Raw genomic sequence first — 14,552 nt, forward strand, 5'->3', positions numbered from 1 at the left:
GTGTATATGTGTGTGTGTGCTAAGTTGCTTCAGTCATGTCCAACTCTTTGTGACCCTATGGACTATCGCCTGTCAGGCTGCTCTGTCCATGGAATTCTCTAGGCAAGAATACTGGAGTGGGTTGCCATGCCCTCCTCCAGGGGATCTTCCTGGCCCAGGGATCAAACCCAAGTCTCTTATGTCTCCTGCATTGGAAGGTGAGTTCTTTATCACTAGAGCCATCTGGGAAGCATGTGTGCGTGTAAGCGTGTGTGTGTGTAAGCATGTATGTGTGTACTGGAATAGTGCTTGCTAACCTCTCTTGGGTACTTACGATGTGCTAGGTATTCTAAGTATTTGAATAGTTAGTACTGGTAGTTTTTTAACCAAATGGGAAAAGTATCATAGGTTGAGAAATGCCCAAGTTCGCATAGTAAGTGGCAGAATATGGATAACAACCTAGGTCTGCCCAAATCTGAAGTCTGTATTCTTTCCTCTGAGTTAAACTTATCTGCAGGTGTTCTGCCTGCTCACCTGGAAAACCTAAAAGGATCAGTTTAAACACATTAGTAATAAAAGGAGTTCAGTAAGGCTATGGAAGAGAAAAAAAAGTTAATTACTTTTATACCTATAAAATAAAAATAACTGAAGGTTCAAAAGAAAAGAGAAGCTATTTGCAATGGCAGCAAACATAGATAAGATCTAGGCATAAACTTAACAAGCAGTGTCCAGACTTTTGTAAGAATATTTCAAAGTCATGTCTATCCAAATTATTGCAAAGAATATAACTTCAGTCAACACTGCAAGGAGATTCACATTGTAGAATACTACGCAGTTATCAATAAGACTTTGTACCAAAGTCAGTAATCTGGAACAATTTTACCATATAAGGTTAATTTTCTTTTTTTGAAGGTTTTGAAGTTTCTTTAGAAAGGCAAATTATAAGCTATTTATGCACTGTTATCACATTTTTGTAATGAGTCCTAAAAAAATTGCAAAAGGAAACATATCAAAATTTTAACAATGTGTATTTCTGGTTACCAAGATTTTGGATGTAGGAAAGTCCTCTCAAGCATCAGAAGGATGAAAAAAGGGAGGATCCCAGAGAAATATGCAGTAAGTTTGAAAATTAGAGGGGCAGATACCACATCCTTCAGAATAAGCATTTTACCTTAGATTTTATGTAAATCTTGGTCATTACAAAGCACTGTGAAGACAGCGAGAGGAGAAGGTGATTTACAGGACAGAGGAAAGCAGGTTTTTATGAAGGCAGTAATGTAGTTTACGAGAAGTCAATGGGCTTTAAAACACCAAAGTCCTCTAAAATGCAGAGACCTCTCAAGTTCCAGCTCCCATAAATTTCTTAGGTATCAGTGCCTAACAACATCATCCCCAAAGTATGGACCACATGGCTATTTCATAGTTCATGACTGCTAATAGATTATCATTCATTTATCCAGACTCAAACACCTATATCCCCATGACTCTCAGTGACCACTTGGGGACGCAAAGACAGGAAACAGAGCTGCCCCAAGCACTAACCTCCTTCCAAGGCCACCCAGAAGGAAGCGCCGACCGCTGAGCCCCCGGCTACGCACATCCCACATATTCACCAAGCCAGGACACCAAAAACACTCAACTGCCAACTAAGGACGTCGGAATCACAGACCTGCCATTGTGGACACATCCATTAGTGAACCTCCCAAAAGACATCTCAATCACTGACTTATGCCCAAAGACTCCCCAGTCCCTGACCTTCCTCCAGGAAAGCTCCAATCGCTGACATCCCTCTAAGGCTGTCCTAAGAACCGATCTTCCTCCAGAAGACGTTTTCAGGCTCTGACACACTCTCAAAGAAACCTCAATTCCTGACTTCCTTCAACACCTCCTGTCATTCACCCCCAATCAATAACATTCCCCCAAAGGATGCCCCAAATCACCGACCTATCCCCTAAGTGCATCCCAATCGGTGACTACCCCCTAAACCATGCCAAACACTCGTTTGCCTCCAAGACCGCACAGTCACTGACCTCTCCCATAAATGCTAACCCCAAGCCACCCCAAATCTGACTCCACGCCACTCCAATACCCTGACCCTTCCCCAGGGCTGTCTCATTCCTGACCATTCTGATCCCTCATTAACGGAATACATCCCCTGCCCAACAGGGCTTGCTCCTCCTAAAGACTCCCCATAGGCCGCCCTTACCTCTAAGTTCATATCTCCACAAAGCTCAACCTGATTCTGCTCCCAGAAAGCGAAACTGAGACCCCTTAATAGATTCTTCACGCACCGCTGGGTGGGTAGAAATAGGCACAGTCCATCACTTTCTTCAGAGTCACAAGCCCGGCTGCCCCACCTCGCAGGTCAAGTTTATCCTCTGTAGCACCCGAGTCTGCAGGCTGACAACCGTCACCCCGGGCCGTCCTTCCACCAACGAAAATTCCGTTTAGCTTTCGCGTCCTTTAGACAAAGATACTATGACAAGAGTATGGCGGCGCCCTGATAGCTACGATATATGGGACCCGCCATCTTGGAAGGCCATCCGTACAACCAGTTTACCTGCCCTACAAAATTTGCGTTACGCCAATCGCTAGCGTTGCAAAGGGGAATGCGCGTGCTCTAGTCCATCTCAGCGGGATACTGGTGTCCTTCTGGTAAGGCACACTAAACCCAAACATGTACGCCTTCGCTTTGCCGCTGCTACGTGCGAGTTACAAACGTCACAGTGGGCGCAGCCATATTTAAAAAGGTGCGCATTTTCGTACCGCAAAAGGAGTCTTGCTTTAGGGAGCTGGGTGCAGGTGGAGCGATTTCGGGGAACGGTACCGGGTTTGGAAGAAGCCAAGGTGGTAGAGGAAAGCAGCATGCCTCTGTGGACACACAGGAAACACATTTAGTTGAAGGAAAAGGTCTTCAGTCAAAGTTGGGGGTGGAAGTTTGATGACATCGCTAGGGTGAATGGTGAAAGGGTTGCTGGGAGGGTTGAGCTAATAGGGAGGGGTTTTGTTCTGACTAAGATGGAAGGTAGTGAAATGGGAAGGAATAGAAGATCAGAAACTGTGGGTAGAGAATCCGTCTGCAATGCAGGAGACCGCGTTCGATCCCCGGTTCGACCCCTGGAAAAGAGAATGACTACCCACTCCAGTATTCTTGCCCGGAGAATCCCATGGATAGAGGAGCGAGAGTGGGGCACTACTGAGTGACTAACGCTTACACTTTTTTTTCAGACCAGAAATTGTTGGTAGCAATTTCTGTGCAGGCTTTATCTCAGTTGAAATGTTTCCACATAATTTATCTAGTGAAGAAGAGTTGGAGTTGTTGAAAGAGTCAGAGAGAATGAAAACTTTGAATTGGATTGATTATTCCAGGTTGTTGTCCAAAACTGTTCTATTAGTTGAGTCCCCTTACTAATCTGTCCTCCCCCAAGAACTCCAGCTGAAAAGTAAGAGCTAATTTTTATTAAGTGTATGCACATTTTTTGACTAGGGGAGTATTTCAAACATAGTAATTTTCTTATTTAACTTAATATTATGAAAGCTGTCAATGGTGGACAGAAATATTATCCTCATTTTAGATATGGGGGAAAAAAGGTCTAATTCTATCAGAGTGCCTGGTTTCTAAATATCTCATCCATCTTTTAGTCTTTGCCTGTTCTAAAGAGTGAAAAAATATCATTTTAATTTTGCTTATTTATTTTACTTGATAACATTTAATAAGTCTTTTGTTGTTTTCTTCGTGTGGTGGAGGTTTTGGGAACCTTGGTCCCCAACCTGGGATTTAACCCTGGCCCCCTTCAGTGGACCACTGGACTACAAGGGAATTGTTTCATTTCTTATTTTATAAATTATTTATTTTCTTATGCCATTATTGCTTTTTTGTTTTAGGTTGATTATCTTTTTATTAATCATATTGTGGATATTTATAACTATCAATTCAGCCTCCATTCTCCCCATCTTTTAGTTCAATTCAGTTCAGTCCTTAAGTCATGTCCGACTCTTTGCAACCCCATGGGCTGCAGCATGCTAGGCTTACCTGTCCTGATGGACAGGTCCATGTCCAACTCCCACAGCCTACCCAAACTCGTGTCCATCGCGTTGGTGATGCCATCCAACCATCTCATCCTCTGTCGTCCCCTTCTCCTCCTGCCCTCAATCTTTCCCAGCACCAGGGTCTTTTCCAATGATTTGGTTCTGCGCATCAGTTGGCCAGGGTATTGGAGTTTCAGCTTCAGCATCAGTCCTTCCAATGAATATCCAGGACTGATTTCCTTTAGGATTGGCTGGTTGAATCTCCTTGTTGTCCAAAGAACTCTCAAGAGTCCTCTCCAAGACCACAGTTCAAAAACATCAGTTCTTCGGTGCTCAGCTTTCTTTATTGTCCAACTCTCACATCCATACATGACTACTGGAAAAACCATACCTTTGACTAGATGGACCATTGTTGGTAAAGTAATGTCTCTGCCTTTTAATAAGCTGTCTAGGTTGGTCATAGCTTTTCTTCCAAGGAGTAAGTGTCTTTTAATTTCATGGCTGCAGTCACCATCTGCAGTGATTTTGAAGCCCCCCCAAAATAAAGTCTGTTACTGTTTCCATTGTTTCCCCATCTATATGCCATGAAGTGATGGTACTGGATACCATGCTCCCCATCTCTAAGCAACCACTAATATACTTTCTGTCTCTAGATTTACCTACTCTGGACATAAATTTGATCATATAATATGTAGTCTTTGTAACTGGCTTCCTTCACTTAGCATAAACTTTCAAGGTACATCCATGTTGTGGCATGTTTCTGTACTTACTCCTTTTTATACCTGAATAATACAGTCTAGAAGGTTGCCAAGACTCAGACGCTACTGAGCATATGCAAACACAAGATTCTGTTATATGGATATAGCACATTTTTATTTTTTCAGTTGATTATTTGAGTTGTTTCCACTTTTGGCTGTTACAAATAATGCTGCTGTAAACATTTATGTACCAGTTTTTGTCTGGACATCTGCCTTCATTTCTCTTGGATATAAACCTTGGAGTGAAATTGTTGGGTCATATGGTAAATTTGTTTACTGTTTGGGGAACTGTGAGACTGTTTCCAAAGCAGCTGTGCAAAAGGAATACTGACTAAAGGAAAACTGTTTTTTCTACTCTAGGATACTTCAGATACCAAATATTTGGTGGAGTCCAGCCTCCCAAGTCCATTTTTCAAATGAGGTTCTATTTGTTAATTTTTACATGATGATTTTTTTAAAAAAAGTGAAAGTCGCATAGTCGTGTCTGACTCTTTGTGACCCCCATGGACTGTGGCCTGCCTGGCTGCACTCTCTATGGAATTTTCCAGGCAAGAATTCTGGAATGGGTTGCCATTTTCTTCTCCAGGGGATCTTCCCGACCCAGGGATGGAACCCAGGTCTCCTGCATTGCAGGCAGATTCTTTACCAACTGAGCCATAATGGAGCTTTAATTTGAGGGTATTGTCTCTCTTCTATTTGTAGGAGGCTTCAAAACACCTCTCTTACAAACACAAACAGCTCTCTTCACACAAGCATTTCCTTTCCCTCATTCTTCCAATAGAGTTATATTATGGGTTGGCCAAAAAGTTCTTAATTATGATTGGATCAGATTTGGTGTTTACATTATGTTGTGTGTGCGCGCATGCCCTCAGTCACTTCAGTCGTGTCCAGCTCTTTGATCCTGTGGACGGTAGCCCACCAAGCTCCTCTGTCCAGGGATTCTCCAGGCAAGAATACTGGAACGGGTTGCCATGCCCTTCTCCAGGGGATATACCCGACCCAGGGATGGAACTCGCGTCTCCTGTGTCTCCCGCATTGAGGCCGTAGTTTTAATTTTAACTCACTGAGCCACCTGGGAACTACAAGTAGTATTTATATATGACTATATAATACTATATACTACTGTATACTGTATACTACTGCAGTTCAACCACTAGTACACTATGATTACTTTTCCTTTCTTTTACGACTTTTTATTCTGCTCGGAGTTATCTTATTTTTTCCTTACAAAATTTCTGGACTCTCGTTTTCAGAAAGCCCGGCCCTTGATACTGGCTCAAGCTTAGTCGGGTATCAGGGGCAAAAAGCTTCCCCGGACGTTGGATTCCCTCTTCCCGTTGGCTCGTGACTACTCTCCTCCCCTTTTCTGGGTGGTAATCAATGTAGTTTGCGGAGGACCGTGCAAATCACTGCTGGCTCAGTGGGTGAAGAATCCTCCTGTAATCCAGGAGACGCGAGTTCCATCCCTGGGTTGGGAAGATTCTCCTGGAGAATGAAGTGGCAACCCATTCCAGTACTCTTGCCTGAAAAAAAAAAAAAAAAAAAAATCCCATGGACACAGGAGCCTGTCGGGCTACAGTCGGACTCGAATGAGCAAAGAGGAGCCGAGAAGTGTGGGTGGTTTGGCTTTTGTCCCTTCTGTGCTTGTGCCTGGCTTTCTGTACGGTATTTCCTAAAAGATGGCAGCCTCAGCTTCCGTGGCGAACAGGGCGCAGACATTAGCTCCCTGAAAAAGCCGGGGGAAAAAAAAATGTGTGCGTGCTCCGTACAAATGCCGCAGCCCCTAGTCGGCCGCCGTAGTCCAGCTAGGGCGCAGTAGTAAACAGAATTCTCGGAAGTGAGGGTTCGAGGAGGTCGCGGTGGGATCAGGAGAAAATCAGGATAGCGTGTGGATCTCTGCGTGGAATAGGATGAGAGGACTGAGGTGTCGTTCGCGTCCGGGTGGGGTGGAGCCATGCTGTCCATAGAGGGAGAGGAAGCCAGCGGGAGTTGGTGACAACTCTTTATGGTTGGCGTGACGTTGGAGTCAGTTCTGAAGGATTCTGGTGTTTAGTCCAGTCGAGATCAAGGATTGAAAATCCGTAATCAGGGTTTTGTATGTCTCTGCCGTGCTTGGTGATTGAGGACTGCGTCAGGGAATGATATTTGTCAAAGTGGTGTCTGGTTTGGATTCGGGATTTAGTAGGCGGTTTAATGACAGGATCGGGGGACTCCTGGTCAGCGAACCTGGGTGTCTACTGCAGGTTTGGGGGTGAATCCAATGTTTGCGGGGTGGGGGGGGGGGGCGGTGGTGTCCAGGTGTGTCAGTCATTGAGAGGTTTGTGAAAGCTGAAGCTGGTGGGTGGGTGGGTGTTTCAAACGTTACTTTCTCCTTCAGTTTCTCAAGTCCAAGGCTTCGTTTGTAAAATCGCCTTTTACTTCTTGTATCTTTTCCTCTCGGACCGGTAGAAATGAGAGCGTTGTTGGAGACCGAAGACTAAGCACATCTAAAGTGGTAAGGTTTCTACTAAAAATGAGGATTTTGCCTTTCCTGCTTGTTTACTGTGTGTGTGCATACACACACTTGTAAATATTTCCTTTCAGAGTTGTTCTAACAAGAGTACAATAACATCTGTTACCCCATTTCTGTTCTCCAATGGTCACATTTTTTAAAAGTTTTCATAAGTTTACTTTTTAGTCTTCATTTTTCTATGCTTGGTTTTCACAGTTCCAGTAAACTGTGGAAATATTGGTATAATTAACCTCATTATTTAATTTCCTATCATAAATATTCATAATGAATGTATCATACAATTTTTTTTTTCTGTGAAAATTCTTTTTTAAAAATTCCTAACAACATACCAAGAGACAAACCTATGCCATTAATGACTGGCATCACTCAATATGTATATTCATTTAGATAGAATTTAAATGCTTAAATAGTCAGCACTTTTGAGAACAGGTTATGATTCTGCATTTACACAAGAGTGTGGTTCCCTGTCCCTCATCTCCATCTTGATTTTTAACTTTTTTGCCATTGTGAATGGTGTCTTTTTACTTTGGATCTTTTTACTGACTTTTAATTTTCTATTGCATAGAAGAGCAATTATATTGAAAAGATTTGTTTTTTGCTCACCCTGCCTCATTATTACAGGCTTCCCCATCCCCCATGATTTTATTATGAAAATTTTCAAATGTATATCAAGGATTACAGAATTATACATTTGAATTCCTGTGCACCTGTCACCTAGATTTTATCATCATGATTTTTTTGTGTTTCCTTTATTGTATGTGTATCCATGTATCACTCTTCTATTCATCATCAACCCACCTTTTTACTTTTTGGGGGGTATATTTCACTGTGAGTTGCAGAGACTTATGCATTTCCCTGTAAATATTTTAGTAAGCAAATAATTAGAGCTCTACTCATAGTTTTTTCCTAATAACTTTTTTATTCAAACATCATACAGTTCATCTGCTTTAAGTGTACAATTTAGTGATTTTTATTGTAATCACATTTCTTGAGCTTGTTTTTATACTTTTACTAAATGGGTTATTGTTGTTTTGTTGCCAAGTCATGTTTGACTCTTTTGCTGCTCCATGGACTGTATGCCACCAGGCTCCTCTGTCCATGGGATTCTCCAGGCAGGAATACTGGAGCAGGTTGCTATTTCTTTCTGCAGGGGATCTTCCCAACCCAGGGATTGAACCCTTGTCTTCTGTGTCTCCTACTTGGCAGATGAATTCTTTACTACTGAGCCACCTGAGAAGCCCACTAAATGGGTATATCCACAAATAATAATCTTGATCTATACACTTTAATTTTTTCCCCTTGGTTTTCCTTTGTTTGTTTATTTCACACTATGGACTAGTTCAGCAGGTCCACGAACACACATGGTTTCCAGGGCAAAGCTGTCCAGGTCGTCATGTCTATATGTTCTCTTTCTGGAAACTGGCCTGTGATAACTCCCCTGCTGCGGGAGCTTTGTGTTATGCTGGTTCTCCTTTCCCATCTCCCGTTTCACAGTCACCCCACTGCCACCTCACAGAAGGAAGAAGTACTATCCACACATTTACAATCATCTATTTTATTGCTCTAGCATGTAATAGCCTCTGGGTCCCCAAATAAAGGGACAAGTGACCTTGAAATTAGGTCAGTGACAATGTCAATGAGAAACATCTGGGCCCTGAGGAAATGGACACTCAAAAGTGAATTTACTTTTCACCCCACAGGTCCTGGCTCCCTGATACATCAAGATACAAGATACATCAAGATACAAGGTACATCAAGTGACTAGGGGGTTTCCCTTCCTGGACATCATCACTTGCGGGGACGTCACTCTCTTGGGACTAAGATTTCTAACCCAAAATTGAGGACAGTCCAAGAAGAGACTCAGGACACATCCTAGTCTTTGGCTAGTTCTCAATATCAGAAGAAAATGATCAAGGACCAGGTAACTTTTTGGCTTGTCTTATTCCTTCCATCATTCTGTAATTGGGTTTTTGGGGGATTGTAAAACACAATTGAATTCAATAGAAAATAACAAATTGGAAAAGCAGGACTTGTGCAGAAATAAATTTAGATTTAAATTCAGCATCAAGGGAAAGTAGCATCAGGAATATATTGTTAGCGGGATCTACACTGAAGGACTAATGTTGGAACAACGTGTGTGATTGGAATATCCTATGGGTTACATCTGTTGTCAACTTATGTTTAACATTTCTTTTTTTTCTTTATAATTTTATTTATTTTTGGCTGCGCTGGGTCTTCATTGTGGTGCAGGCTTTTCTGTAGTTGCAGCGAACAAGGGCTGCTGTCTTAATCGCAGTGCGAGAACTCATTGCAGTGGCTTCTATTGTTGCAGAGCACAGACTCTCAAGTACAGGTTCAGTGGTTGTGCACACAGGCTTAGTTGCTCTGAGGCATGGGGGGGTCTTCCCAGACCAGGGATCAAACCCACGTCCCCCGCATTGGCAGGCGTATTCTTTACCGCTGAGCCAGCAGGGAAGCCCAGGAGTTCACAAGCCACAAGTAAATGATCCTGCAGCATTGAAGACCCGGTGTAGCCTAATAAATAATAATAATAAAAAAAACCTCCAGTGATTACAAAGTACATCTAGCAAAAAAATAAGAATCCTCTTCACAGCCTTCTTTCCTAATTCCCTGGTATCACTTAACAAACAGGCAGGAATATGTACTTCCTGTCACTGAGTTTGTCTACCTCTGTGTCTGTGCAGACGTTTGTGGGTGGATCTTGCTCAGCCCTTAGGTCTTTGGATAGTGCCCTTCTATGACTGTATTTACAGTTTCATAAACTGAGTTGGGAAATGTGAGATCTCTCTCAATCCTCTCTATTTATTGTTCTGGTTTATATATATAGTCCGTCATTATATGTTTGTGCTGCATTTTGAGTAATTTCTTCAGATCTTACCATTCATTTTATTATCTCTTCAATGTATCTGATATGCTGTGATCTGACTGGTAATGTAAATATAATGTACATAGGTACATAAGTATTTGTGTGTTTTTTGAAGGATGCTGTTTATTTTCTTAGTTTGCATAATGTGCTTTCCTAGTCTCTCACTGTTTGGACATGTTTTAGAAAGATGTCTTTATTCCTCCTAACATGCATATTTAGTATGTAGTATCTTGTAATTACAAGATGTGGCGTTTCTTCATAATTGATTCTGGTAATGGTTACAAAGATTCATGGTGAATATAGGAATGTGTTATGTTCATCCTGGTGTCACTAGAATATACTTAGTGCCTGGCACATAATGTACTTGCTTCAGAAAAAGAGTTACATATGTAGCAAATGGTTCAACTCTATATTGCAAATGTTTCTTGTTTAGCAAAAGGATTTAATAACGACTTTTTATAGAAACTTCTGATTTGTTGAATGCTGGTTGACTGTACAGTTACAGAGTATTTGGGGAGACAGGTCTGAACATGGTTAGACTTTGCTTCTGTGACAATGTAGTTAAAAAAAAAAAAATCAAAACACCTCCGTATATAGATGTAGCCTAAATGGTAAAAAGAAAGAGAGCAGAACAACTTCCGTCACATGCCTTCCGTTACGGTAACCAGAGAAACACTCTAGCAGGACTGTGTTGTTACAGGGATCACTGACACTGGAGGATGTGGCCGTGGACTTCACGTGGGAAGAGTGGCAGCTCCTGGCCCCTGCTCAGAAGGCCCTGTACCGGGACGTGATGCTGGAGAACTATAGCAACCTGGTGTCCGTGGGTGAGGACGGCTCCTCCGGGTCCCTCAGAGAGTCCCCAGTCAGTGGCCTTTCTCATTTCAGCTTCTGAAAGCTCTGCAGTGTCCATGGTGCCCTGAAGTGGTATCTGAGTCTCAGTTTCCTCTCTGGTCCAAGCCTAGAGAGTATGATGTGCCCTTTCCTGAGAGATGAGCCTTCTCTTGGCTGAGCTACACACTGCATACTTCCTAAAATAGAACTCCACGCTGGCAGACCACAACCCAGGTCAAGAGCCTGTCTATCTCTCATTTCCCATGAACAGGGTATCAAGCCAGCAAGCCGGCTGCTCTCTCCAGATTGGAGCGAGGAGAACCATGGCCTGTGGAAGACGAAGTCCACAGTCGACTCTGTCCAGGTGAGTGAGAGCCCCAGTGCTGGGTTGGTCGCAGGACTTAAATTCTCATCATTCACAGATGTCACAGCCATGAGCGTCTGACAACATGGAAGCCAGGCTTCCACGATGCTCTGATAGAGAGCTCTTTTTCTTTTACGTGTGTTGAAGAGTGTCTCTCTTCTTGGATTTCATTCCTGTTTATTTCCTCTTGGTCTTGATTTTTTTTTTTTTTCTCTCAAGTTTCTTTTTAGAATTCTCAAATCTTCCTGTCCTGCCCCCAGCACTGTATCGCTGACTGTTCCTTCTGATTTCCTTGCTATGAAATTATACCTTCCATGCCTGTCTCTGATGAGGGATGTTTAATACTTTTAAAAAAATTTTGGCCACACAGTTTTTTAGTCAGAACTTGTTTTAGGGAAGTTTTTTAGTTCCCTGACGAGGGATCGAACCTGGGGCCCCTGCACTGGAAGCATGGAGTCTTAACCACTGGACCACCAAGGAAGTCCCAAGATATTTAGCACTGTCTTCTGACAACTGCACCTTCTTGCCCCTTTGGATAATATTTATTTCCAGTCCTAACATTCACATCATCTTTGATTGGCAGATAGGGTTTCAACATATAAATTGTGGAGGGAGGAAAGATAAACCCTTAAGGCAGTCTCTGGAACCTTCCATTTTTTCTTCATAAATCTGTTGGGAAAGCCTTGGTCTTCCTGTGTTTCTCCTGTGTTCTCACACCACTGCTACACTCACAGCACTTCTGACACCAGATGTATGTTGGGTTTTTCCCCATAATAAGCAGTTCTCTGTGACACCAGCTGTATGTTTGTGTGCTCAGTTGTGTCCGACTCTGCGACCCCATGTACTGTAGCCCAGCAGGCTCCTCTGTCCATAGGATTTCCCAGGCAAGAATACTGGAGTGGGTTACCATTTCCCACTCCAAGGGATTTTCCCGACCCAGCCATCTACCCTGCGTCTCTTGCATCTCCTGCATTTGTAAGTGGAATCTTTACCACTAGCACCCTCTGGGAAGCCTGACACCAGCAGAATGTTCTACAATTTAACTCAGTTCTGACACTGTCTGCCTGGAGAAAGCATCGGATCCCACAGGTTAAGGGCTCCATCACACCAGACACCCGCCTTCAACTCCACTTCCAAACACAAGTCGAGGTTGTGCCCTGTGCTTCTGACTCACTTGCTCTAGACCAGGTCTTCCCAAGACTCCCTCCCCGCTCAGGTTCAATTCATTTGTTAGAGCAGCTCACAAAACTCAGAGAACCGTGGCACTTACTAGATCACCAGTTTGTTATGAAAGGATCTAAGTCAGGAACAGCTAGATGAAGGAGGTGCCCAGGGCAGGGTGTGGGGAAGGGGCGGGGACTTCCACGTGTCTGGGCATAATGCTCTCCCATCACCACCATGTGTTCAGCCACCCAGAAGCCCTCTAAATCCTGTAATTTTGTTATTTTTATGGGGACTTCATCCCCCTAGGCATGATTGATCACTGACTTTGTCTCCAGCCCTTCTCCCCTCTCTGGAGAATGGAGGTGGGGGTGAGACTGAAAATTCCAAGCATCTGATCAAGGTTTGGTCTTTCTGGTGACCAGCCCTACCCAGCATCCCCCACCCTAAAATATAGGGGAAATAGAGCTTACAAGACCTAGAATGAGAACACAGTGGCCTGATATATAGAAGGCATAACTGGGATTTGAGTAAAGATGATGGAGAGCAAAGAATGAAAGTGTGAAGTTGGAAACATGCTAGTCTTGAGGGAACTGTCGAAAGATTAGCCTGAAGCTCCTTGAAGGCCGGTTTTAGGAGGTAGTTGTACAGGAACAAGTAGAATGTGTACATGGATAAGTAAAGTAAATGTTGGTCATATAACTTTTATTTCCAGACTAACTGTTCTGGTCTTTGTTAGTAGAGTTGACCCTGAATAACACAGGTTTGAATGGGTCCACTTATATGTGGAATTTTTTTCCATAAATACATAATGGAGTGCTACACTATCTGAGGTTGCTTAAATCCTTGACTACAGAGGGACGTCTACAAAGTTGATCTTTATAAAGTTAAACTGGATCTTGACTTTGAGGAGGGTCTGTACCCCTAACCCCATGTCGTTCAAGGGTCAGCTGTAACTGAGGTATAGTGGTGGCATTGTGAGCTTGGTTTATATTATCCTTGGATACGTAGTCTTACTTTTTAATTGGGTGGCAGTAGTGTGAGCTGTAGTTAAGTACATCCAGTAGTTCTGAGACAAATGGAAGGTGAACTGTCAAGAGTCCTGAGATCAGTAGTGTGATCCTTTAGGATTCCTTAAATGATGGAAACCAGGATGAATATGTAGGCTGTTGAAAGAAAATGCTGTTAGTAGCAAGAGGTGGGCTTAGGGATTGTTACAATGAAATGGGAACAATTTGGATATTACATGTGTATGTGTACAAAGGGTAAAAGAAAAAGATGCCAGTTCCCTAGTATGAAATTATGATATAAGATACATATATATCTTGGTCTTTGACCCTGGTTTAGAGTTCCTAAAACCCTTGTAGTTTCCTAAGTACAGGACTGCTTATTTCCTTTATCAGTGTCGGTATAGTCAATGTTGACTGCTCCTCACTGGGCTTTTTAAAACTCAAAGTCCTGAGACTTTCCTGTTGGTCCAGTGGCTGGGTCTCTGAGCTCCCAATGCAGGAAGCCTGGGTCTGATCCCTGGTCAGGGAACTAGATCCCACATGCTGCAACTTAAAAAAAAAAGTTCTGTCTGCTGCAACTAAGACACAGCGCAGCCAAATAAATAAATAAATACATATTTAAAAAAAAACCCAAAGTCTTAATGTTACAAAAACTATAAACTTTGACCCATGCCTTCATCTACTTTCAGTCTACACTTTTTTCCAAATATCTCATCCTATCCCCTATCCTTATATAATATTAATATACAAGTGTTTCCCACAGTGTTGTCTTCAGTGAGGACCTTTATCAGGATCTGTATATTCAGTTGAATTCTTCATGTCTGCTTTGAATATCCAGAACCTACCTGAATGTTGATATGCTTTGAAATGCACACTTGATTTAGCAACATTGTGAACCTCAATGATAGTCCCCATCTCATTAGAAACCACTACTCATCTATCCAGTGGCCTAGGTCAGGTAATCAGGAGTAACACTTGATTCCTTATGTTTATCATAACAACCATGAATGAACCTTGT

At 42.7% G+C, this 14,552-nt stretch overlaps 1 protein-coding gene across 1 annotated transcript in view; it reads left to right on the forward strand.

Moving 5' to 3' along the window:
* Nucleotides 1-6,534: 6,534 nt before the first annotated feature.
* The window catches only part of LOC133054745 (zinc finger protein 432-like), a 28,263-nt gene continuing 20,245 nt past the window's right edge, over nt 6,535-14,552 (forward strand). Inside the window, exons 1-5 of the mRNA XM_061140020.1 lie at nt 6,535-6,690; nt 7,144-7,260; nt 8,979-9,199; nt 10,866-10,992; nt 11,271-11,363. Coding sequence (XP_060996003.1) covers nt 9,185-9,199; nt 10,866-10,992; nt 11,271-11,363 — 235 coding nt within the window. The 5' untranslated portion in view covers nt 6,535-6,690; nt 7,144-7,260; nt 8,979-9,184. The remainder of the gene's footprint in view (nt 6,691-7,143; nt 7,261-8,978; nt 9,200-10,865; nt 10,993-11,270; nt 11,364-14,552) is intronic.

The sequence above is a fragment of the Dama dama genome, chromosome 4, assembly GCF_033118175.1.
Source record: "Dama dama isolate Ldn47 chromosome 4, ASM3311817v1, whole genome shotgun sequence".
NCBI classification, from domain to species: Eukaryota; Metazoa; Chordata; class Mammalia; order Artiodactyla; family Cervidae; genus Dama; species Dama dama.